Below are 27,890 nucleotides of genomic sequence, written 5' to 3'. Positions count from 1 at the left end.
TACATTGGTTTAAACACTGAATTCATGGGGACTTGGGGTTGCACTTTCACCTGGTTACATAAAATCATACATAAACCCCACACAAATGTTAAATTTCCAGCAAGACATAAATGCAAACATAAAAATTGCAAACAAATCACTGGGATTATGCTTTGTTTACAATATGAAAATTGTTTATTTGTTTTTGTAAATAAGAAAAGGAAAATACATTCTCAGCTTTATACTGACTAGACTTACAGTTGATTTTCAATTAAAAGTATCGGCAAACTGAAGTGCCATTCAGTCGTCAGTTACACTCACCTCTGTACTTTCTCTGGCAGTCTCACTCGCATCAACATTTGATATATCTTTGTTGATACAATTATCATTATCTACGTTGTCTACAAACAAATCTTCACTTTTGCTACCATCGCATATCTCCATTAATATGCTATTTTTACTAATAATCTCTTCCTTATCTTTTTCATCGTCGCTATCTGCAATCTCTCCTTCTTCTAGCTCTTCCTCCCCTAAATCTCTCTTTAGTCTTTTCTCTTGTGGGGGCATCGATTCAGGGCTGGACCGCGTTGCTGCGAAGATGTTTCCTCCTGTGGTGTGAGAGCCAAGCAGTGATGGAGAACATAAGGTGAGGTCCTCGCGTACCTGGTCCACAGCTACGCTCTTTGTTGCATACTTATCGTTGGTTGATGCAGCCTCAGCTGAAACAATACGATCACATTTAATATATTAAAAAGACAGCAAGAGCAAATATTTTTCCTGCAATACAAAGTAAGCTACATTTTTGACTAAACACACAAAGGTTTAGTATGATGATTTTGCTCATACACAGCTAGAGTCCTATGCAAACACTGACAATTAGGGACAGTTCAGACAGGACGGGGTAGATGTTATTGTTTGGGGCAACATGTCAAGCTATGAGTTATGTAATGAAACAGGGTGGACATGTGAGAAAGAAAGGCTGGGAAGTGAAAATAAAATGGGTTGGTTTGAACATTCATGACATTTTTCACATAAATTTGATGCTACTTTTTTTTAATGGACAAATTAGATTTAAAAACAAAATGTCTTTAACACAAGGAACATTGTACATGTAGCTTTAATATAAGTTGGCAATCATTTTTGACTTATCATCTTAGTTGTTGGTAATCTTGGTATTGGTCTTTCCTGTTTACATACTGTAAGTACTTTTGATTGAACTGATGTTTGCCAGGTCTGACATCACTTTATTAGCCTTATATGCAAAATGCTATCACTCAGCATTTATTTAACTCTTGATGGACTTTTAGTAGCATTTGCTTTGTGTAACCTGCTGATAAAAGATCAATTTCAATACATAGGAACAAACATAAAATTATGCTGTGATGTCAATTGGTTTTAATATACTGGTGTTACAGAATGCTGATCACAAACTGCTCCACGCGACTCAAGTGGACCATCAGGAAAAAAAAATATATGACCAAACCAGAACGCTTGGCGTCTCTGTCTCAGTTATAATCTGCGTTTTACCCAAAACCCCGTATCCCACTGACAGGGCAAACGTTTGTAAAGGTAGCGAATGTTGATTTCTCATCACAGTTCATTCAAGGATGGAAGTGCAACATTTGCCAAAGGATTTAATGGTTTTTCTTGCCGCTACAAAATTTTGAGAAAAAAGGAAAGAAAAACCCACTTAAACTGTTAGAGAATGTCTGGTGGATGTTTAGCGAACCCCGGATACACTGGAGAAGATGAATAAATGGAGTGTTAGATGGATGGAAAGCTTATTAGGCTCATTTTTTTTTAGGATTATATATTTTCCCAGAAATGATCATGATAAACGATTCATATTTCAATGTTTTGTTTTTTTCATGATTTTAGAGCAGGCTAAATCCTTTCAAAGAGCAACTAACTTTTATTTTTCATTATAATATATTGAACAATAACTTTATTTTATTTTACTTTTATTGATATATAGTTGTTTTTATTTCCATGTATATATACATTTTTTTAATTATATTTTTAATATTTTTTCTCTCACTTTTATTCATTTATTTATTTAGTAATTTATTTATTTTTAATTTGGGCAGTTTTTGTCCTCCATACAATACCCTTTATCCTTGCTATAAGCCACTGTCACAGTATCTGATGGCTTGTTATCACTTCCTGTCCAGCTTCCCAGGCCGTGGCACATGCAATTATCAGTTCCGTGACTAACATTACACCCAAACGATGAAAAAGCAAGGTCTTATCGTTGACACCATACACTCACGCAGACCAGAATAACCTAATTCGTCATTCAGGAATGGGCCGGCCTAACAGTCATGATACGATAAAGAGCAAGTGAGGTTTATTACCACCAAACACAGTCAAGTGTCCCATGTCAGTAAAATGTGGCTTAAATGTTTAAACAAAACACACAGGTGACATAAGCGCAACGGCACCTGGCATGTCACATGAGGTCATGATTCAACAGTAAGCCATACTTGATCCTCTTTGGCCATGTTTGCTGCTGAGGTTCAACTGGTGCTTGTGATGTTGTGCAGACCACACAATTCTTTTGTCAAGGATAGCATGTTGCCATGGTGAAAAATAAGAGGAGGGGGATGTTTACAGTCCCTGTTGGAGAAACCAAGACCATGATATGATCCCGTTGGAATCATTTTGGTACTATTAATTCTCATCTCCACCCAGCAAGTATAGGTGTCAACAGAATGAAATGAAATGAAGTAAAGCATCAAGTAGAATGTTCATTCTATAGGCGTCAAAAGTTATGTTTTCCAGATGGCAGGACGTTGCTGAGAGGGCTACAGGAATTAAATCATTGTTTTTAATAAATCAGTTAGTTACCTGGTCCTTTCAATGGAAAGTCCTTCCAATGATCTCTCAGTACCACATGGAGTAAAGGATACTCAATCAGTATTTTGGAGTGCAGGTTGTCTCTTAGGCTCTTCTCTAAATCCAATTTGTGGTACCTATTCCAGATTAAATTTAAGACCAATTAGTAAGAAAACATGAATAAAACATGCAAGTTAAGCAATACAGTGAATCTGACAAGCACTTTAACGCATACTAAAAGTTCAGTTCTGGTGCAGTGACAATCCTGTTTCTCTGAACAGAAACGGACTAAAACAGAAACCAAAGTCATTTGGAGCATCTCCCATACCCCTAAAGGCTTTGCTTGTTTGGGATGACATGAGTCTTGTCTTGCCTCTAAGTAGTCCTGTCAAGTATTAGGGATGGTCATACATCACCTGTCTAAATAGTTAACTAGATTCTTGGGAGACACGGTTTGCTTTTACACTTCAACATGCTTCAAAAACACTTTGCTGGGCTGTCATTACCAAAAGACTGAAGTGTACTGCAAACTGGCGCAAGCCCCACAACCTGTCATAGCCAATACAAAGACAGTTGTAGAGCTATTGTTTATTCTACTAAAAGCACAAGGAGACTGTGAACCGCCCGAGCAAACACCCACTCAACAAGCCAATCAAAGCACTCATACAGAATGTGACATTTACAGGTTACAGGATACAACAAGCTTTGAGACAGTCGTTCATAGAATAAAGTGCACTTTCTAAATCCTTGTATTCCTTAATAGATATTTGCCACTTTTAATTTTAGCCTTTTAACTGCAACTTCAACTGCAGCATTTGATGTTCATTTTTACTGATAGCTTATTTTTGTGTCGTTTACCACCTCAAAATATCGCTGATTGTTATTTACACTTGTGTAGTTCATTCCTTAAAAATATAGTTCTGATTACTTAGTTAACCACCTCAAAAAATTTTCTTATCGATGTTTCCTATGTGTGTATTTTTGTATGACGTATTCTTTCATTTGTGTTAATTTATAATTTATTTGCATGAGAAAAAGTGATTGTCTATTTTTTTCCATTATTTGATTATTAATTATTTTATTTAATCATTTATTTGCAGTTATGTTAATAAAAACATTTTCTATGCATTTTAAAAGTTTTTGTCTTTTTTATCTCCACAGTATCGAAAATGGTATCAAGTATCGATTATTTTCCTGGGTATCGATATTGAGTTTGAAAGTTTAGTATCGTAACAACCCTACCTCAAGGAGGCTATTTTTGTCACTAACTCAAAACTAATGTCGCCGACATGCTTTTGTCGGAGCGGGTCACATTCGTTATGTGTCCTCCCACTAATCTAAATAAATATTGGGCCACTAAAATAAATATTGGGCCTGTGGAATATGAGTTAAGCAGCAAAATCCACCCGTTTTTATCCATCTCAGGAGGCAGCCATTTTGTCATCGAGATAAAAAAAAAAAAAAGGGTTGATTTTGCTGCCTAACTCATATTCCACAAACACACTATCAATCAAAATACCGTGTTTAGACTAGTGGGGCTATGTAGAACATATTGCGAAGAAAGGTTTTGGGTTGATTTCCCCTTTAAATCAAAACAGAGAATAATTTATTTGTATTACTTCACAGAAAAATAGGAAAAAATAAATAATGCGCAGTTTGAAAAATAGCTGCGACAGCATTTTTCTTTACAAACAAATATTTACTGTATAAAAATTGTTTCCACAGGATTGTTGTGAATTGATTTGCATCTGTTTTGCATATAATTACTTGCACCTGTAAACGGGAGGCCACAAATGACCTGTACTCCCTAACTCGATCTGTAACAAAAATGCCATTTAAAATATGGACAAAATACATGCATGCGTGCAAAATTATGTGCTCTTAAAATGCTTCATTTTTTTCATAGGACATTTCACAATGCATGTATTAAAGATCCAGCCTTCAACAACAAAGGGTCTGAACAATCAAAAAATAAATCATACACTGTTGATTTTCTTTTTACAGTGTAAAGGGCTCTTGTGCATAAACAACAACAACAACAACAATAATCAGGGAACACTAGAAAATCATTATCCACTGTAGCTCACCTGACTGAGTTTGCTTTCCGCCCTTCTGCCTTCATGAAAACACCGACATCCTCAACTGGGGCATATACATACCTTTTTAACCTAAAACATTCATTCATATTAAAACAGTGTCTCAACGCTAAGATGTACGCTTAATCATTAAAAAAAAAGAGGCTTACTTCTGGCGTATCATAGGGTCTGACTCTGTCGGGTGTATATAAGGCATCAAGATCTGTTTTAGACTTAGTCTGTCAGATACCCTGAAATGAAATGTAAAAAAATATGTGCAGCATATATTGAGAAAACAAAGGTTAAAGTAAATATGTGGTATATGAATGCCAATGCTAATATTGAAAAGGGTCAATCAAGGTCAAAACGTTAATCAGTCCTTGAGTCAACAAAGATTGAAAATAATGACAGTAAACTAAGGTTACATTCTACACTCTTGCACATACTCATACTTGCACTGGAATTTTTCTTTGACACTTACCTTTTCTGGTTGAATTCCGTACCACTCTGAGGGAACACAATCTTCAAGTGCCACATAAACCGTTTTTCCCTAAATGAAGCAAAGTTAAATAATTTTTTAGTATTCTATAGTAAAATGCATTCTTGATTGATGTCTCCAGTTATGAAAACTGTGTCAGATGCTGAATTGCTCACACCAACAACACATCAATACTGTACCTGAATTTGCTATATGTAGACAATTACTATTTTATTCACAGAATAATTACAGAACATTAGAGATCATATGTGATCAATAACTCATGAACTCATTCACTCCCAGCCATTTTCACTGAAGCAACCGCCTTCGCTCCCAGTCGGTTTACTGGATTTTGACTGATTTTGCAAGGCCCACTGAACATTGTGTTCTGTTGCTATAAAAACATGGAACCTACCAAAAGAAAGATTAGAGTCTCTTCTTTCATCAGGAAAAAATTTATATTTTTATCTGTTTCCATTTTGCAGCAATTAGCATTAGAATATAGCTAAGTTTCATCATTATTCACATTCCTGTTGACAACACTGTCAAAAAGAGCTTGTTGCAACATGGCCCTGGCTGATCTCTTAATCTGCTGACACCCACTGGACGTTTTTTGTAACAACTACCATTGCTTTAAGCCACCTCTTCATGTCAGAAGCTGCATCAAAGCCTTCTGTTTGCACTTGCATAAAAAACAAAAAATGTATAAATACGTTTTTGGGAGTGAATGAAAGTATTAAAAAAAATGCATTTACACATTTTTGGGTTTGAATGAGTTAAGATGAACCAAACAGTCTTGTGATAGGATGGTATGTTTTATTAGTCGAAGCAAGAACGTTTTTGTTTTTCAGGTTAACTAATGAATAACACTGCACTGTCCAGGGCAGAGTTACGCAATACAATAATTGTAATAATGCTTAAATTGTTTTTACTCACACCTTGCTGAAAGACAAACATACATTTATAAAATGCTCTCACGCAGGACTGAATTTAGTTGCTTTCATACACAGTACTGAAATGCTTCCAGAAACATTCATTAAAATTTGTCACACATACTATTGACACACTTCGACTACCCAAAAAAAAAGTCATACACACGACTGAAACCCTTTCGGCCACACTACTGAAACACTTTGGTACACCCTATTGTGTGTGTGTGTGTGTGTCAGGTTATTCTGAATTATGTCCCTGACAGCTCCTCACAATTTGTGCCTAAAAAAAAGTTCACTAAAAGTAGATGTTGAAAATATTTGCTCCCAGTGGACTAGCTATCCATGCAATGCAGCCCTGCGGGGCCACAAGCCAGTGCAATCTGTAGGGCCGTCCAAAGCCCGGATGAAATCAGAGGAAATGCTCGAGACCGCGACCAATATGCCTGCAAATTTTTCAGTGTGTGCTGGTCAAAATTTCATCCAGTCACACTGGCACGAGTGCATGTTTTAATGCTTAGCCAGAGTCTCCTCTTCATGCAGGCCCACACTGCCATCTTTCTATGTATTTGAGTTACAATGGGATTGGTTGGCTGCTACTTCAGATAGGACGCGTGCTGTCAAGCACTGCACATACATATCACAGACTGGAATGACAAGTCTTTTAACTAATTTGAAAAATAAAGCAGTCTATGACTGGTTATCTTTTAAATAGAGCTGTCAATCTATTAAAAAAAAAAAAAATCTGATTAATCATATCTTAGAATTTTGATTAATCACGATTAATCGCTTAATTAACTCTTTGACTGCCAGACGTTTTCAGAAAAGGGATGCCGTCAGTGCCAGCCGATTTAAGCATTTTGACTGATCTTTCAAGGTCCACAGAAAATGTTCTGTTTGGACTATGGAAACACACGTACTACCAAATGAAAGATTGGACTTTCATCTTTCATCAGAAAAAAAAAGTTTGTTTCTACCCAGGCATGTGATTTGACCAAAGTGAAATTATCTGAAAATTTAGCCGGGGGTCTGGGGGCCGCGGGCACTCAGCTAGGTCCAGAGCTCATGGGTTTTCCGTGTTTTTGAGTACTTTCAATGCACTCAGATGACAAAGAAATAGACAAAACAACAGCATAAATTTTCAATGTATATTGAACTATCCCATATAAAATTGCAGTTTTAGTCAACTCAAAATCAGTCACATTCAAAAACATTGGACTGCCTTTGCTTTTAAAAACTATCACTGAGAATATCATCATATATATTTACCATGCAATAAATCATTTAATCAATCATTCTTAATTTAATACATAATGCATAACAAAAACATAAAATACCTCATGCAGCAAGCTCTGGTAAAAACACAATCATGCATTCGGATTGACTAAGATCATCTCTGTAACTGCATACATCAAGATAGTCAACATATTGAAACCTGAAAAGTGCAAACATGCAGCATTCATTTGAGTTTGTGTCAATGATTAACCATGTTAAATATTTATGACCATTTTTATTACGTTATAATATTTTCGAAAATTTGATTTCGATTAATTTGAAACGTTTACCACCGACCTCAAAATTCACGACTCTGTCAGCAACTGGTACAGGTTGTTGGGGTGGATCACGTCTCTCTATTACCGCTTCCGATTGTGATGTCAATAAGGTCTGGAGGCCGTAAAGTTTTGGAGTTTTCGTTCGGGCACCGAAACTTCCAGCGATGGAATAATTTGTTGTTCTTGACTGGAGTTCTTTCACGTGTTTTTTGCTCTTTGCGTGACTTTCAAGAGCTTTGAAACCTCTCCCGCCATAGTCAACGGTATCACGGCACCAAATGCAAAGCGCTTTCCCGGCACGATCGATCTTCCGAATGAAGTCACTGAACAAATTCGTCACAGTCTTCTTTCCAACATTTGTCGATATATCCTTCTCTAACCAGTCCCAGCGAAACTTGTTTTTTACGATCTTGTCAATTTCCTTAACTCGCGGAGCATCTTTGCGTTCGATCACGGACATTTCTTTAAACACCCGGCAAAAACGTCTGAGAAATGAACAATGGCATACTCCTATGCCTTTATAACAAGCGCGTTTATTGGTCAACAAACAATGGCATACGCCTATGCCTTTATAACAAGCGCTCTTATTGGTCAACACGGAGACTTCCGCCAATCGCAAGATCGGTTTCATTTCAGTTGCGGAAACACTAAAACGGAATGCTGTAGAGAGACGAAATCGGATTTTTTTTTTTTGGGGGGGAGATAAAAAAAGCGGAATTCCGCGAATTAGCGGAAAAATCACATGCCTGCTACCTTATTCCGTTCTTTAGTAATCAACAATAGAAAATGGTTAGTTTGACCCAATTTCGCCTGTTTTGGACCAAAATACGGAGAAATCAAGCTTTTAGTGAAACGATATTATTTCATGCATTCTAGTGAATTTGACACTTCTTTTTGTCCATGAATGATGCCACAAACACCTAAATAGTGCTTTACTTCTATAAAACACTACCACCAAGAATGAAAAAGTGTTTTTTGATAGCAAAATACGTTTATTTACATTCAACAGTGTAACAATTTGACAACAATTTGGCAAACTATTTACAAATGTGTGCAACTGTGGTGCTATTTACAAATATGTGGATGTTTCAACGACAGTTTTTCTTTGTGTAACACTCTCCTGCGTGCAAGGAGACGCAACCGCATTTGCACAACAGATTGCCTCTTCGCGTGCTCCACTTTCTTGCCGGCCGTTTTTTTCCGGGGAATAGCAAGTATATACTGCAGTGTGTGTTGCCATCAAGTCTAATATCAGGATCATGCTACGGTTTCGTTACGTCTCGCTTCCTCGTGTCCTTCAGTTGCTATACCGGGTGGTAAGAGATGTTCTGATCCATCTTATCCACTCCATTCATGGTGGCATCGTAGTCCAGAACCAGTGTCTTCTCCGTGATCAGACTGTACCCGCTCCTCCGATGAATATGCATTGGACTCGGGGTACTCTTCATTGTCCGATCGAATGTCCGCTTGTGCAGTTCCGGCGTTAGCAGCGCTAGCCGCGCTTAGCCGGTGAGGCTTACTACGTGATCATAACAGTCGCGTCAAGGCTTCCAACTTTGGCGTCAAGCTCGGAGTCATCATCATCATCATCATCAATCTGCATTGGTCGATGCCAACTCTCCATCGCCCGATCGAATGTCCGATTGTGTAGAAGTACCCGGTCGGCTATTGTGCGCGTTTTCCGGCCTTAGCAGCGCTAGCCGCGCTTAGCCGGTGAGGCTTACTACGTGATCATAACAGTCGCGTCAAGGCTTCCAACTTTGGCGTCAAGCTCGGAGTCATCATCATCGTCGACATCAATGCGCTTTTTAGTATTGATTGATGCTTTCCGTCTTTGAAAAAAATGCTCAAGCGTAAGCTGCTTGCAACCGGTTGCTTGGTCAAGCCATTGTGGCTTGACCAGCCATTGTCTCCTCAACACTCTAGCTCCGCCTCACGTCTTCTACTGACGCCCACGGTGGGCGGCCCATCCAACCTTGTGCAAAGAGAGTCATCGCTGCCCTCTAGGGGCCAAAACGAGTCTTTTACTAATCAGATCTGCCTGATATTTTCAGCACAGCTGCCCAAGGCTTTCCTGCACCCGTTTTCAAAAAAAAACAAAAAAAACATAGGGGACGTCTTTTAACGTCCTCGGCGCCCTTCCCTAGGTTTATGCTAAACGTTTTATAACGTTTATGGCAGTCAAAGAGTTAAAAATGCTTTTTATCTAAATTTTTTGACCGGCAAATTTAAGGAGCACCTGTTATGTGGTAATTCTTTCGACATTTAATGTTATGAGGACGTCTTTGACATTTTTTGTTCCACTGCATACACTCATCTTCCGCTTTTTCTAAACGTTAATTACTTGCATAATTTAAAATGGGGGGGGGGGGGTGACCCCAAAGAACAAATATTCTGAATGTCATACGCAAACATTTATTAAATACTTAACTTTAATGTATGTAGTTATGTTTATTGCTCAAACAGAACCTTGTGCTACCTTTAATGTAACCATCCGCTGTGGTCAAAATTAATAGTGTGATTAATCTGCGTTAATGCATGATTAATATGATATTATTTCTTGCTCTGTCCTGGCCGGGGTCGACGGCTCCTCTCTTTGGTGGAGGTTTTCATGCATGCCAGATCCACCACACCAGCATCTATCGAAACTTCAAACACAATCTGCTTCTTCCTCTGGTCGTTGAATCGGTGGAGGCTGATGTATGTGGATCTCACTCTGCTTAATCTATCCTTCCTTCCTTCCTTTCCTCAGTCTCTCCTTTGGTCTCTTGAAGTCTCCCTAATTTGTTGGAATTTAGATGTTTCTGGGGTTGGTGAAAGACTCTGGTTGGTAACCCGGTGGGTAGTAGGTAATGTCTGGTCGGTGCTGGATTTCAATTTCCTTTCTTTGATCCTTCCTCGGGTCTCCTGACAACCTCACGACTCTCGCTGGATTCTGAAGTATTCGGTTTAGGTGAACGGTATGGGATTTTTAATAGGTTTTAGGTGAACTAATGAGTACACACACACGCACATACAAAAAATAAAATAAATAAATAAAAAGAGCAATGATTATGACATGTCAAATCGGTAAAATTACAGAATGAACAATACTGAGCTCTCAAGAAAAAAATAAAATAAATAATAATAATAATAATCATCATCACATAAAAGCAAAGCTGTAAACTAATGTACATGTCAAAAACATAGCAGATAAAATAGCAGCTAATGGTTAGGCATGAATAAACGGGTCTGGGAGGAGATTTCCTACATCAGTGTTTTCCAAACAGGGGTACACAAGCACATTTGTACGTGGAAACATTTTATATTTTATTGCCAAGATGAAGAGTAATTATTCTCAGTCATTTCACAAGCCCATCAATAAAATGGTATGTGTGCGCCTCAACTTTTCTCCCTGGGGTGACAAGTCTTTTGTTCTTGATAATTTAAGTTTAAATGCCTGTTTCAAGGGGACTCATTCAAATGAGCTCCGTTTTATGAGTTGTATACAACAATGTCAGGTGCATTATTTATTTGTATTTTGTGTGTTTTTTTTTATATTACATATTTATTTTAAAGTCAACATATTTAATTCAATGTTTATTTTGTATTCAAACAAAGACAATATCTGTTATTTAAATGTTAAAATTAAGGAAACAAAATAAAATGATTTTCATTAAATAATAAGTTGTGTTACACAATACTTTTGGAAATGGAGAGTCATCAATTGGTATGAGAGAGGGGGCACATAACAGGGAAAAAGGTTGTGAGTCACTGCCCTACAAAAACGTAGGTAGAAGTAGCAACTCCTCTAAATCCGTCAGAGTAATTTAGGCGCTTGTTGGCATCATTTCCTCTCGACTTTGTCAGTGTGAGTCCGCATAGAAGAACTGGAGAGGCCTTGATGTGTTTCCACATGCAAGAAAATGAGGGTGGGGCACCAGGTGTGATACCATTATTCTGTTACGACAGCAAATGGAAACTATGCAATTCACTGGAAAAGGGGCTTGTCCCAAAAATGCATTGTCATTCCAGGCAAGGTGAAAAGTGCATACCTTTGATACATTCCAGTGTCATCATTAACGGTCAAACAAAAGGAGAGAGAAATATCAAAGGTTAAAAACAAAAGAAAGAGAAAAATACGGAATGAACTGCTGATCAGGATGCACTGCATACTATTTATGCAGGTAAATTACTGAAAACTATTGTGTTTGGGAATTAGGTTTGGTTTAAATGATTAAAATACACTATAACAAAAAATTACTAGCGGATGTCTATTAATATTAGAGCTGTCAAATTATTAATTTTTAAAATCAGATTAATTACATCTTAGAATTTTGATTAATCACGATTAATCGCTTATAAAAAGGCTTTTTTATCAAAAAAATTTTGCACGCCAAATTTGACGAGCACCTGTTATGCGTTCATTCTTTCGACATTTAATGTTAAGAGGATGTCTTCAACATCTTTTGAACCACTGCACACGCTCATCCTCTTGTAGAATTTAAAATGGGGAAAAATACATTTATTAAATGCTTTACTTTAATGCATGTAGTTATGTTAATTGCGCAAACAACCTGTGCTACCTTTAACGTAACCATCAGCTGGTGGATCATCTGAGTGAAAGGAGCACGTAAAGTGACGTAAATGTAAATTGTCTGCTCTTGTTGTTTTTGGTTGTTTGTTTTTGCAAGTTTAAGGATCTTGACCTGAATATCCTAGTCCTATTCTTGAACTTTCACACTGTTAAGTAAATTATAAGGAAAGCAAACTACACCCGGAATAAAAAACAAACAAAAAACTGTACAGTCCACACCCCCACTGATCAGCTAGCAAACTAAAATTAGCAGATTCCAAATTACAAAGCAATAGCTAATTTGAATGAAAAAAAAAAGTATCCTTTTAGGTTTAGCAGTACAGTAACACTATTTATCATATGCATGCTATGGGCTTCAGCTCCTGCTGCAGTAACAATTTTTCCCTTTAATAGATTTTCTGAGGCTCCCAAAATGGGTTTCTGTTCTGATTTATCTGGCAAGAGCTATTTTGTTGGTATGGGGAATTTGTTAATTTATTGAATGGTCTGTATTCTCAATAAATGTTCACTGTTAGTTAAAGTCCATACAAAAAGAAAATACAAACCCCAATTCCAATGAAGTTGAGACGTGTAAGCATGAACTTCAAAATGATGCAGGTATCAATTCAAAATTAAAAAAATAAAATGTAATTAAAAAAATTAAATGTAATTTAAAAAAATTACTAACAAAATTTAGAGGATATTGATTGAAATTTAGGGCTGTCACCAAGCACACAAACGTTTTGCGAATCAAAAAATAATAATAATATATATATATATTTTTTGTGTAATTGTTCAAAGTTCACTGGGAAATTAATACAGTACAAATTTTAACAGTATTAAATTCTCTTGGGTCATCAAAGTTCATTTAGTTTGTTTACCCTTAGAGGGAACTTGGACATTTTTCAGAACCCAACCTGAAAAACTCTACATTCATTCGTCCTGTAGACATAACGAATAGAGGTCAATGGGGCATACGTGTGCACATTGCTTGATTTTATTTATATTTTTTTAAAGTAGTGATGGAAATTAGAAACATATAAAGTTGAATGGATTTTATTAATACACACAAGGAGCAATACTGACACACATAGAGGAACAATCTATCATTAGTGGCTAACTAATAGAAGAATGAAAGTGTGTATTAACTAACAATTGCGGTCCTCGTGGTCCGGAGTCCTGTAGGTTTTACATGTTTTCGCCTACTAACACACCTGATACTAAAGATCAGGATCGTTATCAGGAGTGCTGATGAGCTGATTATATGAATCAGGTGTGATAGTGGACGGAAACATCTGAAAACCTGCAGGACTCCGGATCTCGAGGACCGGAATTGGTGAACCCTGAACTAATCCCTAAACTTAATAGCTCAGTCAGTGACAGAGTCCCCTCCACTTTACCATTGCATCATCCACTCACCCACTGGATATGTCTCCCTAAGAGTAACCATGCTATTCAGTGATAAGCTTGTGTTTGCAGCTGCGAAGGTTGGATTGTTGGCTGCGGTCAAGTTCAACTACCTGCAGCACATTCTGCAGATGTTGCGCTTTCCTGGCCACTCCAACAAAATTAAAAACATGCAACATATATGATGGTAAAATGTAATAAGACTATACATACCCAACTTAAACAATGAAGGTCACTTCAGTTTCTTGAGAAGCAGTCTTTTGTTTTACCCCACATCGCTTTGGCACCCACTGACCACAATTTATTAATAGTAAAAAAAACAAATGAGTGGCGGCACCCCTAAACCATCATATATTGGATAAATATTTTGCATGTGTGATTTTTAGATACATTGGAACACTTTTGGTTCGCAACCATATGAAAATGTGTTTTTTGCCCCCAGAAAGTAATAACTGTGCCACCAATGGTAACAAAAATTGAAATTGAAAACAACTGGTGTTAAGTCTTTCACATGACTGTGGAGAAATGTTGTCCCCATCTTCTTCTGCAGAATTGTCTTCAATCACGTAAATGGTGACATAAGAGTGGCACACTTTCAAAAAACTTCAACTTGAGTCTCTTCAAAAACCTAAGTATGTCAGGAAGACTTTTCTTGGCAAATGCGAGCTAAGCCTTTGTTGTTGTGGTCGTTTTCACATTCTCCCAAGCATTACATTTTTGCCCAGTGTCTTTCTTATGGTTGTCATGAACACTGACCTTGCCTGAAGCCAGTGAGGCCTGCACTTCAACGAGTGTCATTTTGGATTATTTTGATGTACACCTCAATGAGTTGGGAAGGTTAACCACTGTTGAGAGTTTTATCCATTTGTGGATAGTGGCTCTGAATGTGGATTACTACACTCAAAGCCTAGGAAAGGCCGATAAGAGTTCATTTTGTTTGTTGTTGCTTGATATGTTTGAGATTTTGTACCCTTCACTTTGTATGACAGGTATCATTTACACCTAAGGGGAATTCTTGTTTCAACAAATCTGGTGGTAATCAGTCTTCGGCCATGGCCAGTGAAATTGAACTCAGCTTTCCAGAAACAGTGTTGAATGAAAGCTAACTCATGAAGGGCTGTTATTTTTTCGCATTACTTTTTCAGCATTTACAGTAGAAAGGGCATTCAGATTATCTTTGTGAAATATTAAAATTGGCTCGATGATACCGAACATGAAGAAGAAGAAAAATAAATCACAAAAGGTGCAAAACAGGGCTGTCACTAACAAAACTATTTAACTATATAACTTCCAATTGATAATCCTATCATTATTCGATTATTCTATCAATTACTCTGGTAATTCTAGTGCACAAATAAAATGAAAAGGTCAAAATCCTCAGGGTGTCCAATTTAGAAATTAAAATAAGAAATGAAGAAGAGGGAAAAAAACCAAGAAGGATCAAGGTATGATAATGAACATTGTCATTATGCAAATTCCAAAGAGTAAAGGTAGATGTGCACATTTTTAGTTTGCACAAAACAGTGGAAAAAAAGCGTAGACCAAACTTAAAGCGTGTGTTTGGGTTGCGATTATAATTGTAGGCAATTGTAGAAAATATTTTACTTATTTTGCATTTCATTATATTTAATCTTTAGTTGAGGTATGTTTAAACCTTCTGGTGAACATGTTGCCTGTTACACTAAAAATCATACTAAGTCAGTCCACTAACCAAGTTATACAAAGTTTACAACCTAAGTTTCACTAAATCACAGCGCAATTAAGTCCAATAATGACTTTAATGTTTTGTACGTGTTCCCTGTCTGGGCTGTTTGGCTGTCTTTGGTACGAGTCTAGCGGTGCGGGCTGGATGGGTGTGCGTGGGCGCTGATTCTTATTATAACGTCAAGACTGCTTTAATCATCTTATAGTATTGCTCCTTTGAGGCTTTTTGGTTGAGTCACATGCAAAAGCTGATTCATGCTTTTATTTTTTACTAGACCACTTTAATATAAGCACTTTTAGCAGGACTGACAAAGCAGGTGTTTATAACATTCCTTGTCAGCAAGCACATTTGCATATTGAAAGTTTGTATTCTCGTGCAATCACCGATGATCGATCATCTGACTGGACCTCACACCGAATCATGGAAGGATGTTAATGTAATTTCAAAAGTGTATGACTTCATATAACTGCCGTGCTTGGCGAGACTGCCACCCTGTGGTTACTTAACTCAACAATGTGACATAAGAAGAAATTTGTTTAACAAAGTTTCGTGACTATGATTATTATAGTTGAAATATATACTACCTTACCCCCCAAGAAAGGCCAATGTTATTTATCAATTGCTGATACAAATATTAATCGGTCCTAACCATAGATTTGATAGTATGATGGTAAAAAAGAAAAAAAAGAAATGTGACATAAGAAGAAATTTGTTTAACAAAGTTTCGTGACTATGATTATTATAGTTGAAATATATACTGCCTTACCCCCCAAGAAAGGCCAATGTTATTTATCAATTGCTGATACAAATATTAATCTGTCCTAACCATAGATTTGATAGTATGATGGTAAAAAAGAAAAAAAAGAAGAAAAAAAGACAAACGTGTATTGTTAAACCTCAGCATACACCCTCAACAATACTATACATACTGAACAGTGATGTGCGTCATGTAAAGAATGCTATCCTTATCAGCGGTATTGCCTTCTTACCTAGAATTGTAGATGGTGGAGTTGTCCTTACTCTTGGTGAAGGTGCTGGGGAGGGTTCTCAATGTGATGTTCATCTTCCTGGCATTTACTATCAGCTTCTTTACCTGAACAACAAGAAGATGTATTAGAGATTAATGCACACAATATAAGTTACAGATGTGCCCAACACTGCAGGGAGAAAAAACAAAAGTATTAGTCTGCAGTTAAAAAGAAGAGAGAGAAAAAAATAATCACACGTGTCACAGCAGGCAGACTGTGACAAAACCACCATTAGATAGGAAGGATAGGATGTAATTGATAATAGGAAGCATTAGAAAGCCATAAGATTTTGCTGAGATCAAATGTTGGCTGACATTTCAGTTCAGTGGAAAAGACAGTGTGGGTGGAGGTATCCTTCTTAGACAAATATGTCTAAATACCAAGCATCTGTTTTGCATTAATAAACCTGACTGTGTTAAACTCTCAGTGGCTTCACAGTTTAAAAGGGCAAAATACTTCACTTTAGGGTGCTCATTTAACTTTCATGGCTTTAGCTTGGCAGTCAATGAGAGGTTGTAAAATAGATTTATTATTAGGTCAAGGCAAGCCTATTACCAGATTACTGCATTTCCAATGATCTGGAAGCCAAATCCAAAAACACATCGTGTGCCAAGCCTTTATCTGCTGTTTTCTCTCAGAAGATGTAGAAGCTTCATTATAATGACTGATTGGCCGCTGTATTTCAAACATGTAAACCACATAGTTAGGTTATGTGTGAAATGTGCTATATAAATAAAGCTGCCATAAGCAGTCAGTCATAATGCAGTATTAAGTTTGGATGGATGTGGTTTCTTTAACAGGTTCACAGGACATCACGCGCTGTCGTGCTCAGGGCTCAGTTAGCGAATGTTACATGACCAAACCCAGCAAACAGGTGAGCCGTGATTGGCCATTACCTAAACTCTGTGATGTCATTTTCAGTCGACAAGTGGCAAATGTGTTTTAAAGGTATTCATTTTACGTTAAGTTATCAAATTAATTATAGACAAAATATTAACTTGTTATTGCATATTTTGCAAGGTCATTTTGACACCTTGAGCACACTAAAGAGGCTAAATTCACACTGAATTCCAGCCTCAAATTTTTCGGAAAATGATGGCCATCCTCGAATCATCAAAGACCATCCAAAGTAGCATGGCATTCATCAGTGGAAAAAAACAAACTCAAAATAAAAATGCTTTTGCAACTGCTCCTTGTGAAATTTTTTTGGGGGTGACCGAAATATAACTTAATGCATTACATGAAGGACCCTGGTTTCTGATTTTCTTGAAATGTCTGGTGTTTTTGTTCCTTCAAAGAATAAATAAATAAATAATAATGAAAACAAAATGACTGTACACTTTTAATCTGCAGAAAGATAAATGTTTCCCCATTTTATGCATGAAAACTGTCAAATACTTAATAATTTGGAGGTATCTCAAATAGCTTGGGAAGTTATTTTGAAAAGCTATCCATCCGATCCACAAAAATGATGTAATTACCTAAAATAGTTTGTGATACAACAAAGGGATTTTTTGTGTGAATAAGTATAACTACACTTCTACCATTACAATTAAATTGAGTGTGAAAATTTTGCCCTACCAATTCTTTGTGAATTTTTGACTGGTCTCGATTTAGAAGGTCAGTTTCCTGCAGAAAGGTCGATGCCAACCCTGAGGTATTGCAAATGTGAGAGAACTTTTTTCCTCTTGATTACCCCATTCAGACCCTTAACATTCCATCTTACAATTTTCCTGACATCATTACCTGAGACTACATATGCACTACCCTGCACCATTAGAACCATTCAATTCAAGAACATCAGTATCTGTCTCCAAAAGATGATAAACAAACCAGTAAAGTACACAAAATAAACAACAAAAAACATATAAAACAGCACACATACTACCAATAACTTAAACAAGGCTCAAACCGGCCTCCCCCCCACCCCTCCCCCCAAATACAACTTCAAACTGTTGCAAACTTGCATTTGCCTGCTACCTGCAGAAATAAGAAAATTTCCCAACCATTATTGAACCCCACCAAAAATAACAGAAAAACCTTTTAACTCTGTTGAAACTAAATATTATCTACTAAGGGTGTTAGAAAAAAATCGATTCGGCAATATATCGCGATATTACAGCACACAATTCTTGAATCGATTCGATATGCGGCCGAATCGATTTTTAAACATCTTTTTGGGGGGGGGGGGGGTATTCAACAAAACGTCGTACTTAGGGATTCACACATTAAGCATGTTAGAATGTTATATTAATGGAACATTAAGCCATAATATTTTATTTCAGTGCTGTTCAAACATGAAACAGACTGCAACCTGTTTGTTAAATGCAGTGGCTCAGTTATAAGCCTGAATTTTCAGATAAATAAATTTGAATACAAATCTTACAGTGTACAAGTTACTGATTAGTATTTTCTATATTTGAGTAAAAATAAATAAATAAATCGCAATAATCACTGTATTGATTTGCATCGCGATACAAATCGAATCGCCAGGTACTAGGCAATTCACACCCCTATTATGTACTAGTCATAAAAAGTCAGCATAACAAGAAAGGTGGTAGTCCTGGGGAAAACAAACAAAAAAGAAAACATACAAAATATTAATAATAAACTTAAATAGTTAGGGATTATATAATTGCAAGATCGCTTATGATGTAATCACAAATTGACATTTTAAAAAAATTGCCCGTCACATCCACAATATAAATAAAAACAACAAACTATTTTAACAAAATAAAAATAATAATATAAGTAAATGAAGCTTCTAATGACATTACCATCTTTTCTGTCAGTTATTCGTATTTCGACACAGTCAGTAGCTTTACCTCAATCACCATCGACTGCAGCTTGTGAAGTGGAGCTACCACAATTGATAGCCCCGTTTTCATTGACATATGTCAGCGCCGTCACATGATCGGTGAACCTCATTCGTCTCCCGTTGTGTGTAAACTGCAGCTTCCTTTTCAATTCGGAGAAGGCTGCGTGCTGTTTGTTGACATCCGGGATGTGGTCAGGAAAAATTTGAATTCTTGATCCGTTGTAGCCGGCCCGTTTGTCTGGCGAGGCGTAGGATCAGCTCTTTACTTTGAAAATGATGAAGTTTGTTTGATGAAGGTGGTTTCTCGAAGTTATCTTCCCCAAGCACGTCAATAAATTGCGATTGTCGTGGGCCCTCCACATTTTCCGGTATTCCCACAATACGTATGTTTTGCCGCCTGCTGTAATTAATTAACCAAGTACGCCACTTTCTCCTTCAGCGCATCATTTTCTTTTACCAGCAAAGCATGAGAAGTTTCCACACAGCCAAGCCTCTTGTCGAACTCCTTCATACCATCCTCCACATCCGTAATTCGCTGGCCATAGACATTCAGAATCGAATGCAAAGAAGCAATTGAGTTCTCCTCCCGAAATGAAACCATAGATGATTGCACGGCAGAAACTGCGTTAGCTAGTGCTTCCATGTTGTTAGCATTTGTATCAACTTCCTTGCTAAAGCTACCTTGGGAGTCCAAGTTCTGTCTCCCACTCTGTTGTTTAGACGATTTCGGGGGCATTTGTCCAATCGCGAGGCAATAAAATCACAAAAACTGTTGTTCCAACAAAAGTTCGATCGATTACAAGGTCCAAAATGTATAAAAGCTAAATTTTCTGCAGGAGCTGTGGGAGACACGTCTACTCACGAGCCATGCTCAAGCGCGCCTGCATGTCATGGAATTGTTTTCGAGCATTTATGGCTTACGCAGATTCGCGCGAGTTATGAAATAAATGACACAATTGACAACGGCGAGGGAGGAATTCAAATTCGCTTTGTAACAGAATGGATGACATAATTACCACTCGATCCTCCAAGGTTATTATAACTGTGCTCCAGTGTTGAAGGTAAATATAGGCCTACCCGTAGATGCAACATTTGTTTGTTGATTTAAAAAAAATATTATATATTGAAGGTTTATAATAATAAACTTAGGTTTGTGTGAAAGCCACAGGTGTAAGCTCTGAAATGTTTTTGGAATTATATTTCTATCTGCTTCAGGAGTTGAGATATCAATTATTTAGTAGGCATTAACAATATTTTAGAATTTCCAGGGAAACTTCAGGTTTTCGAGGTATGTTTTCCAGGCGCTTTAGGCCTGAATGGGTTAATAAGTGGAAAAGCGCTATACAAGGCAAAGACCATTTAACATTTAGTATAGATTTGTGAAAAAATAAGAAACTGACCACATTTGGAAATGGGAGACTTCGACCCGACGCCAGCGAAAACTGTGTCACCATTCCAAGAAAACTAAACAACTCAAGTTTACTACAGCTTATAGACCATGAAGCAACAACAACTTAAGGATGAATTGAACAATTTTAAACTGAGATAAATATACATGCCTGACAGCAAGTTCACACAGAGTAAAACTACTGCTTTCCAATATTTATTCTCACTTCAAGTGCATATTTACCTTTAAGCATGTAAAGTGCACCACTAGCTAAATAGATAATGTTCTAAACAACAAAAAGGACTTACTCTCATCGAAGTACGAGGAAAACGTCGAATGAGATTGTCTCTCTGGGCACTACCAGTAAACCTTCCTGTATCCTCCAGAAACCTGTAGTCTACAGATGACAACGGAACAGTAAACAGCTACTTAGTTCATAGAAAATAATTTGTTCGGATAAATAATACCAATTTGTTCAGATAAATAATACGAATTCAGATCTAAGCCACGTTAATTACAGAGTATCACAAGGGTAAGTTCTTGGACCCAAACAGTTTACTTTGCGCATAAATGACTCTAAGCTACTTGGGAGTAGGGCTGGGCGATATGGACCAAAAGTCATATTCCAATATATTTTGGCTTAATATACGATATACGGCATATATCCCGATAAATGTGTTTTATTCCCCCACAAGCAATTTTTCAGCCATTCCCCAAAACAAACAGCGAGGGGATGCAGGCACATACTTTTTTTCAAGAAGGTCTTTTTCCACTTTTTCTTGGGGCTGCCCATACATTTATGTAATTTCTGCATATTCTGAGCGCAACGTGCATGGACAGGGATGCAAAGACATCAACGTAAACATGCATTACCACGGTTGGACGGTAAGGTCCATATCTCTACCTTCGGCCAAATTCATACCTTGTATTGAATATACCGTCTCTACCACGCACCACCAACGTCTACCGTATGAAAAAAATGGTATGTTCTTTATATGGTGTTCTTTTATGGTAGTTTACGGACAATGTGTAAATCTACATTAATCAATAAAAAGAACATGCAGAGATGCATGCATCAGATTTAGCATTTTCTATCTGTATTCCATCTATCGTTAGAGCTCCCTCATCGTTACTGAGGTAATGCTGTAGTTTCTGCTAAGTAAGAGTTTGCAGTGAGGGTGACGGCATGCTCATCCCTGTATGTCGTGTTAGCAAGTGTACAACACAATTGGGTGTACAACACAAATGAAAAAAAAAAACAAGAAGAGGCAGGGTTCGAGCACAGCCCAAACTCCATCTTAGACTCCAAAGAAAATTGAAGAAATTGAAGAGTTTATTCAAGCGCACCATGCACAAGCTTGACACAGAATCTGCAGTTACACTTTAGGCCAGAGGGAGCAGTCACGAGTAAAAAAGTGACAAGCTCCGCAATGCACCTGTAAGTACAAGTACTGTATCGGGGTATACATTGTTATTTGGATATAAATTTTGGTCCGTATCACACACATCAAATATACTGTATGAATTCTGGGCATAATAAGGATATGCTTACCATTGAGCAGAGTCATTTCATCAAAATGAGAGAGGTTCAGGAATGCAGTTTTGTTTCGAACACCACTGCATCTTGATTCTTCCTTGTGTTTCTTCACACAAAGCAAACTTCAAAACACACAGAGAGACAAAATTTGTTTCACATGTACATGACTAGTAAAAATGTTTAAATGTTTAATTTTTTTTGTCTAATTGCATTGTGCCTCTGACATTTATCATTGAAGTTAAGTGAAGTTGTTATGCCTGTATTAAGTCTAACAATTAAGAATGCTAACATATTATTTAAAATTGTAGTGATTAAAGTTCAGTTGAGTAAACTGTTTGACCATGGAACAGATTACAGCTATGATTTTCATTATTTTCTACAAATCAGTTACCAGCATCCCAGGTCATGATTCATGTTCGACCTTAGACGGGACACAATATTTTCAAATATTTTATATTGCTTACATAACAAAAATGATGATTCTTCAAAAGTGCATGCATAGGAACTTGATAAAGAAAAACAGATTTATTTATAAAATAAATAAATACATTCTGTGCACTGCAAGCACCAGTTTTACAGATGAGAGACAGATATTTGGCCTGAGTCAGAATAACATAGAAAGAAAAGAAAAAAGCTAAGCAAAAGGAATGCTGACTGATGCCTTCAACTACAGACATTTATGAAAGAATCTTAAGGATAACCTCTGGTATCCAACAATTTCAGGCATGACTTTCAATATGCCAGCAGATTTTTGAGGATTAGGTGATCAACAGAAATCAAGGAATATACCCAGATTGTTGCCCCTTGCAGTGGCATGTTATTGCAGGCTATGAATCAAAAGAAAAATAAGCCACAAATACATGGATCTTTGTCAGTCTAAAATATTGTGTTAAGTAACACTGAAAGAGATATTTTTATGACACATTACATAACTCACAACTGAAACTAGTCTCAAACTCACACACTCCCTCACTCTCAACCTTGAGACAAAATGCAGGGTGCCAGTGGCTCAATGACGGACAGCAAAATATAAGTGACAAAACATTCATTTATAGGTAATCCATATTCAGTGAACCCCTGCATCTTCACAAATTAGCTGCTCTAGATTATCCAGTATCCTCTGTTACTAAAAACTCACCTATTTGTTGTTTTTGTGCTCAGGCCAAAGCACTGAGCACAATGCTTGGCTCTTGGTGCAAAGCCGCTTTTCCATTAGCACGGAACGACACCACATGGCCTCCATTGCATTTCCATTACAACAGACGCGCGATGGAGGCGAGATCATTTGAACTGTCCAAGCTTGTCTCTGCCATAACATTTAACGAGTGGCAAGTCCTACCAAAATTAAACCATATTTACAATTTCAATTTCATATGGACCATCATGGATGAAATATTGCGATCTTGATTTCACGACCGGCTCCCAAAGCTATTTCTGAATGGAGAGCTCAGCCTCATTCATTTAACTGCGGCCCGAGCTCTCATTGAAGTGAATGGGAACCAGGGATGTGATTTGACCAAAGTGAAATTATCTGAAAATTTAGCCGGGGGTCTGGGGGCCGCGGGCACTCAGCTAGGTCCAGAGCTCATGGGTTTTCCGTGTTTTTAAGTACTTTCAATGCACTCAGATGACAAAGAAATAGACAAAACAACAGCATAAATTTTCAATGTATATTGAACTATCCCATATAAAATTGCAGTTTTAGTCAACTCAAAATCAGTCACATTCAAAAACATTGGACTGCCTTTGCTTTTAAAAACTATCACTGAGAATATCATCATATATATTTACCATGCAATAAATCATTTAATCAATCATTCTTAATTTAATACATAATGCATAACAAAAACATAAAATACCTCATGCAGCAAGCTCTGGTAAAAACACAATCATGCATTCGTCGAATGCATGATTGACTAAGATCATCTCTGTAACTGCATACAACATCAAGACAGTCAACATATTGAAACCTGAAAAGTGCAAACATGCAGCATTCATTTGAGTTTGTGTCAATGATTAACCATGTTAAATATTTATGGCCATTTTTATTACGTTATAATATTTTCGAAAATTTGATTTCGATTAATTTGAAAAGTTTACCACCGACCTCAAAATTCACGACTCTATTAGCAACTGGTACAGGTTGTTGGGGTGGATCACGTCTCTCTATTACCGCTTCCGATTGTGATGTCAATAAGGGATGGAGGCCGTAAAGTTTTGGAGTTTTCGTTTGGGCACCGAAACTTCCAGCGATGGAATAATTTGTTGTTCTTGACTGGAGTTCTTTCACGTGTTTTTTGCTCTTTGCGTGACTTTCAAGAGCTTTGAAACCTCTCCCACCATAGTCAATGGTATCATGGCACCAAATGCAAAGCGCTTTCCCGGCACGATCGATCTTCCGAATAAAGTCACTGAACAAATTCATCACAGTCTTCTTTCCAACATTTGTAGATATATCCTTCTCTAACCAGTCCCATCGAAACTTGTTTTTTACGATCTTGTCAATTTCCTTAACTCGCGGAGCATCTTTGCGTTCGATCACGGACATCTTTCTTTAAACACCCGGCAAAAACGTCTGAGAAATGAACAATGGCATACTCCTATGCCTTTATAACAAGCGCGTTTATTGGTCAACAAACAATGGCATACGCCTATGCCTTTATAACAAGCGCGTTTATTGGTCAACACGGAGACTTCAGCCAATCGCAAGATCCGTTTCATTTTAGTTACGGAAACACTAAAATGGAATGCTGTCGAGAGACGAAATCGGATTTTTTACCACTTAAAAAATTGTAACATTTTATTTTTGGAGATAAAAAAAGCGGAATTCCGCGAATTAGCGGAAAAATCACATCCCTGGGGAACACACGACCAGGCGAGCGGTGTGCACTTGCGATTTTTTTTAACCCACAATCATTACAAATCCATCTACAAGTACCTTTTAAATTGTAAATATAGTTCAGCCTTGTTGTAAAACATTATTATATGTATTGTATATACTGTATTTATTACTTTGGCGAAGACCGGCGGGCACCTCTTGTCTCGCTTGCATATAAAATACGAAAATGGGTGTGCCACGCAGATGTCAGATAACAATGACTGACGACATCAGATAACAGTCAATCAGATAACAGTGACTGACGACAGACAATCGCAACAGACACTGTAGAACCACTTCCGAGATGGTTCTAAAAAGTGGTTCCGTTATAACCGCCCGGCCTCGAAAAAGTCACATGGAAATGCGAACATCCGGGGACCAAAAAAATGCAGTTTCGGTGCGGAACCGGTACGATGAAAAAGCAGCATATGTTTACGTGAGGGAAGGACCTTCATTTAGTCACTCATGCCATAGCCTTGTCTTACAGAAGAAGAAAAAAGTATTTTGCCAGTCTTGTAGCAGCAATAGGCAATTAACAAAAACTTTTTGGAGTTAACGTCAATTATTCAAAGATTTTCACTCTTTAACTTTAAGGCGGGGGTTGGTCTAGCCCAGGGGTGGGCAAACTCGGTCCTCGAGGGCCGGAGTCCTGCAGGTTTTGGATGTTTCCTTTCTCCAACACATCTAATATATGATCAGCTTGTCAGCAAGCTCTGCAGAAGCATGATAGCGATCCTGTTGATTGGAATCAGCTGCGTTGGAGCAGGGAAACATCCAAAACATGCAGGACTCCCGGCCCTCGAGGACCAAGTTTGCCTACCACTGGTCTAGCCTCTGTTACTAGTGGGGGTTCAATGTATCATCAACTATTTATGAGTGTTAAAAGTGAAAATAAAACAAAACTTGGGAATTGGGTTCCCCCAGTCAGAATTAACTAATCATTGGTCCATCAATTATCTATACTTCTTGTCCTTGCTGGTGAGCTTGAGCCATTCCCAGCTGACTTTCGGCAGGAGGCAGAGACTAGTTGCCAGTCAATCACAGACAATAAAGATTATTTAATATTTTTATTATTTAATGCTTTGCAAGACAAGTTTGCAAGGCATAATTGCTCAAAACCTGAAAGACACCTCCCACGCTCTCTTCCAAGCATTCGAGAATCAAGATGCTGTCTTCTATTGGTGAGATATATTTTTAAAGAAAATGCCACCTCTTTCATTTGTTGTACTTTACATTTGTACATTATAATTACTTCAAATGAAAGCTTTCATATTTATTTTCACTTTAATATTTATTGTAGTTTTCAAGTTATGATTTATTTCATTCTGAGTCACCTATTGTTTTGCGTAGTGGCTGGAATTATTTAAATAGCTAATTAACACGAAATAGCGAACAGTTATGTTGTGTGTTTAGCAAGCTTTCTAATTATAGCATTTCTTTGAAAATAGCATTGAGATTAAGAAAATCAGGGAAGTTTGAAACTTGGATTCAACAAAAAATAAAAATAAAGATGGAAGTAGATATTTTGCCGTGATGCTTTTGAAGAGTCATAACTTTCTTAGTATTTGTCAAAAGAAAGCAATGCTTTTATCACTGGAATCGTCTTTAAATGTCCAGTTTGATCATGCTGGATTCATGTAAATTTATCAATCATTGAAATCGCGGTCGGTGACACCCCTATATGCCACCCACAGCCCCAAAATGAGAGTTTGCTTGGATGTCAATGTTCTTACCTGCATGAATGCAAGAGACAGGCGGGGCACTTGTACTTGGCCTCCCCAAAGCTACACACACCACAACTGTTGATAAGAAAACTTGGATTAAATAATGCTTGCAACAAAGTATATCAATGCAATGTGTTGTATATGTGAAGGAACAAAAAAAAGGCGACAGTGTTTCTTGTCGGTGCTAACCGTAAGAACGCAGCTACAAGTAAAACGTGCTAACGATATAGCTTCCATAACTTTAAACTCATTTGGTTACGAGACCTTAACTTGATCTCAATGCGCTTTTATCAACGTTTGTGTTTTAAAATGTGATTTTCAAATGCAATAAAGCAGCATTAGTATGACGACATAGAAGTTCGGTCTAGTTTTAATTCCGCACACTTACTTCGACAGGGAAATCTTTCTTTTCGTCCCCCTCATCTCATCATCGCGACATTTACTGTCCGTTGACGTGTCTTTAAATGACATGATGTGCATCAATGGAAAAACTTCACTGCACATTACACGAGGCTTTTGCACAGGACCAAAACAAAAACGCTTCCGCCAGTGACCATGCGGCTTGTGGTGAAGCCATGTCCGGTTTAAACTCGCTCGTTAGCGCCTCCCAGTGTCAAGATATGCATGGCGTCCTGAGTCTGATGTTTATTTGCAAACTATCGCTGTTGCGAGACTAGTTAGTAGTTACTACCACATTCTGTCTGAAAAATATCCACGAACACAATGTGGAAAAGTTTCCGTTGCCGCATATTTATTAAACAACCTCCATGCTGAGTCTGACACTATCTGGTCGACTAATGTACTAGTTGCAAAAAAACAAACAAAAACGCACCCCCCCCCCCCACACACACACACACAGTATGTTCAATTACAATTTTTTGTCTATACTGTAATGTTTACATTAGTTTGCTTCCCCAATCTTAAACAATATATCAGTTTGAACCCTACCCACCCCTTTAATACTGCAAATTAAAAATAGTATTTTTTTAAACACTTTTATCT

At 37.4% G+C, this 27,890-nt stretch overlaps 1 protein-coding gene across 2 annotated transcripts; it reads right to left on the bottom strand.

Moving 5' to 3' along the window:
- Window positions 1-145: 145 nt before the first annotated feature.
- Window positions 146-27,466, bottom strand: znhit6 (zinc finger HIT-type containing 6). 2 transcript variants are annotated; one of them, XM_086089372.1, is made up of 11 exons: window positions 27,277-27,466; window positions 26,898-26,963; window positions 22,302-22,408; window positions 21,058-21,146; window positions 16,506-16,609; window positions 5,371-5,439; window positions 5,060-5,140; window positions 4,902-4,982; window positions 2,827-2,951; window positions 674-698; window positions 398-587 (listed from the first exon to the last, which is right to left on the bottom strand). In XM_086089372.1, exons 1-11 carry the CDS (start codon window positions 27,390-27,392, stop codon window positions 551-553), a joined length of 900 nt encoding a protein of 299 aa, XP_085945498.1. In that variant the 5' UTR covers window positions 27,393-27,466; the 3' UTR covers window positions 398-550. The 2 variants fall into 2 exon arrangements, with proteins under 2 accessions (XP_085945497.1, XP_085945498.1); XM_086089371.1 differs by having other exon boundaries at window positions 146-698.
- Between the last annotated feature and the right edge of the window lie 424 nt (window positions 27,467-27,890).

Source organism: Leptonotus elevatus, chromosome 11 (genome assembly GCF_054856555.1).
Source record: "Leptonotus elevatus isolate MCC_2025b chromosome 11, RoL_Lele_1.0, whole genome shotgun sequence".
NCBI classification, from domain to species: Eukaryota; Metazoa; Chordata; class Actinopteri; order Syngnathiformes; family Syngnathidae; genus Leptonotus; species Leptonotus elevatus.
The sequence above is the reverse complement of the archived record's forward strand: the minus strand, read 5'-3'. Positions and strand labels throughout refer to the sequence as shown.

What these genes read in the sequence shown, in the direction of transcription:
- znhit6 (XM_086089371.1), bottom strand. Translation starts at nt 27,392, where the DNA reads ATGTGCAGTGAAGTTTTTCCATTGATGCACATCATGTCATTTAAAGAC. An exon ending in TGAAATGACTCTGCTCAATG is followed by an intron (nt 21,147 to 22,301) that starts GTAAGCATATCC and finishes TGTCATCTGTAG; the next exon opens with ACTACAGGTTTCTGGAGGAT. An exon ending in TTCCTCGTACTTCGATGAGA is followed by an intron (nt 16,610 to 21,057) that starts GTAAGTCCTTTT and finishes CTTGTTGTTCAG; the next exon opens with GTAAAGAAGCTGATAGTAAA.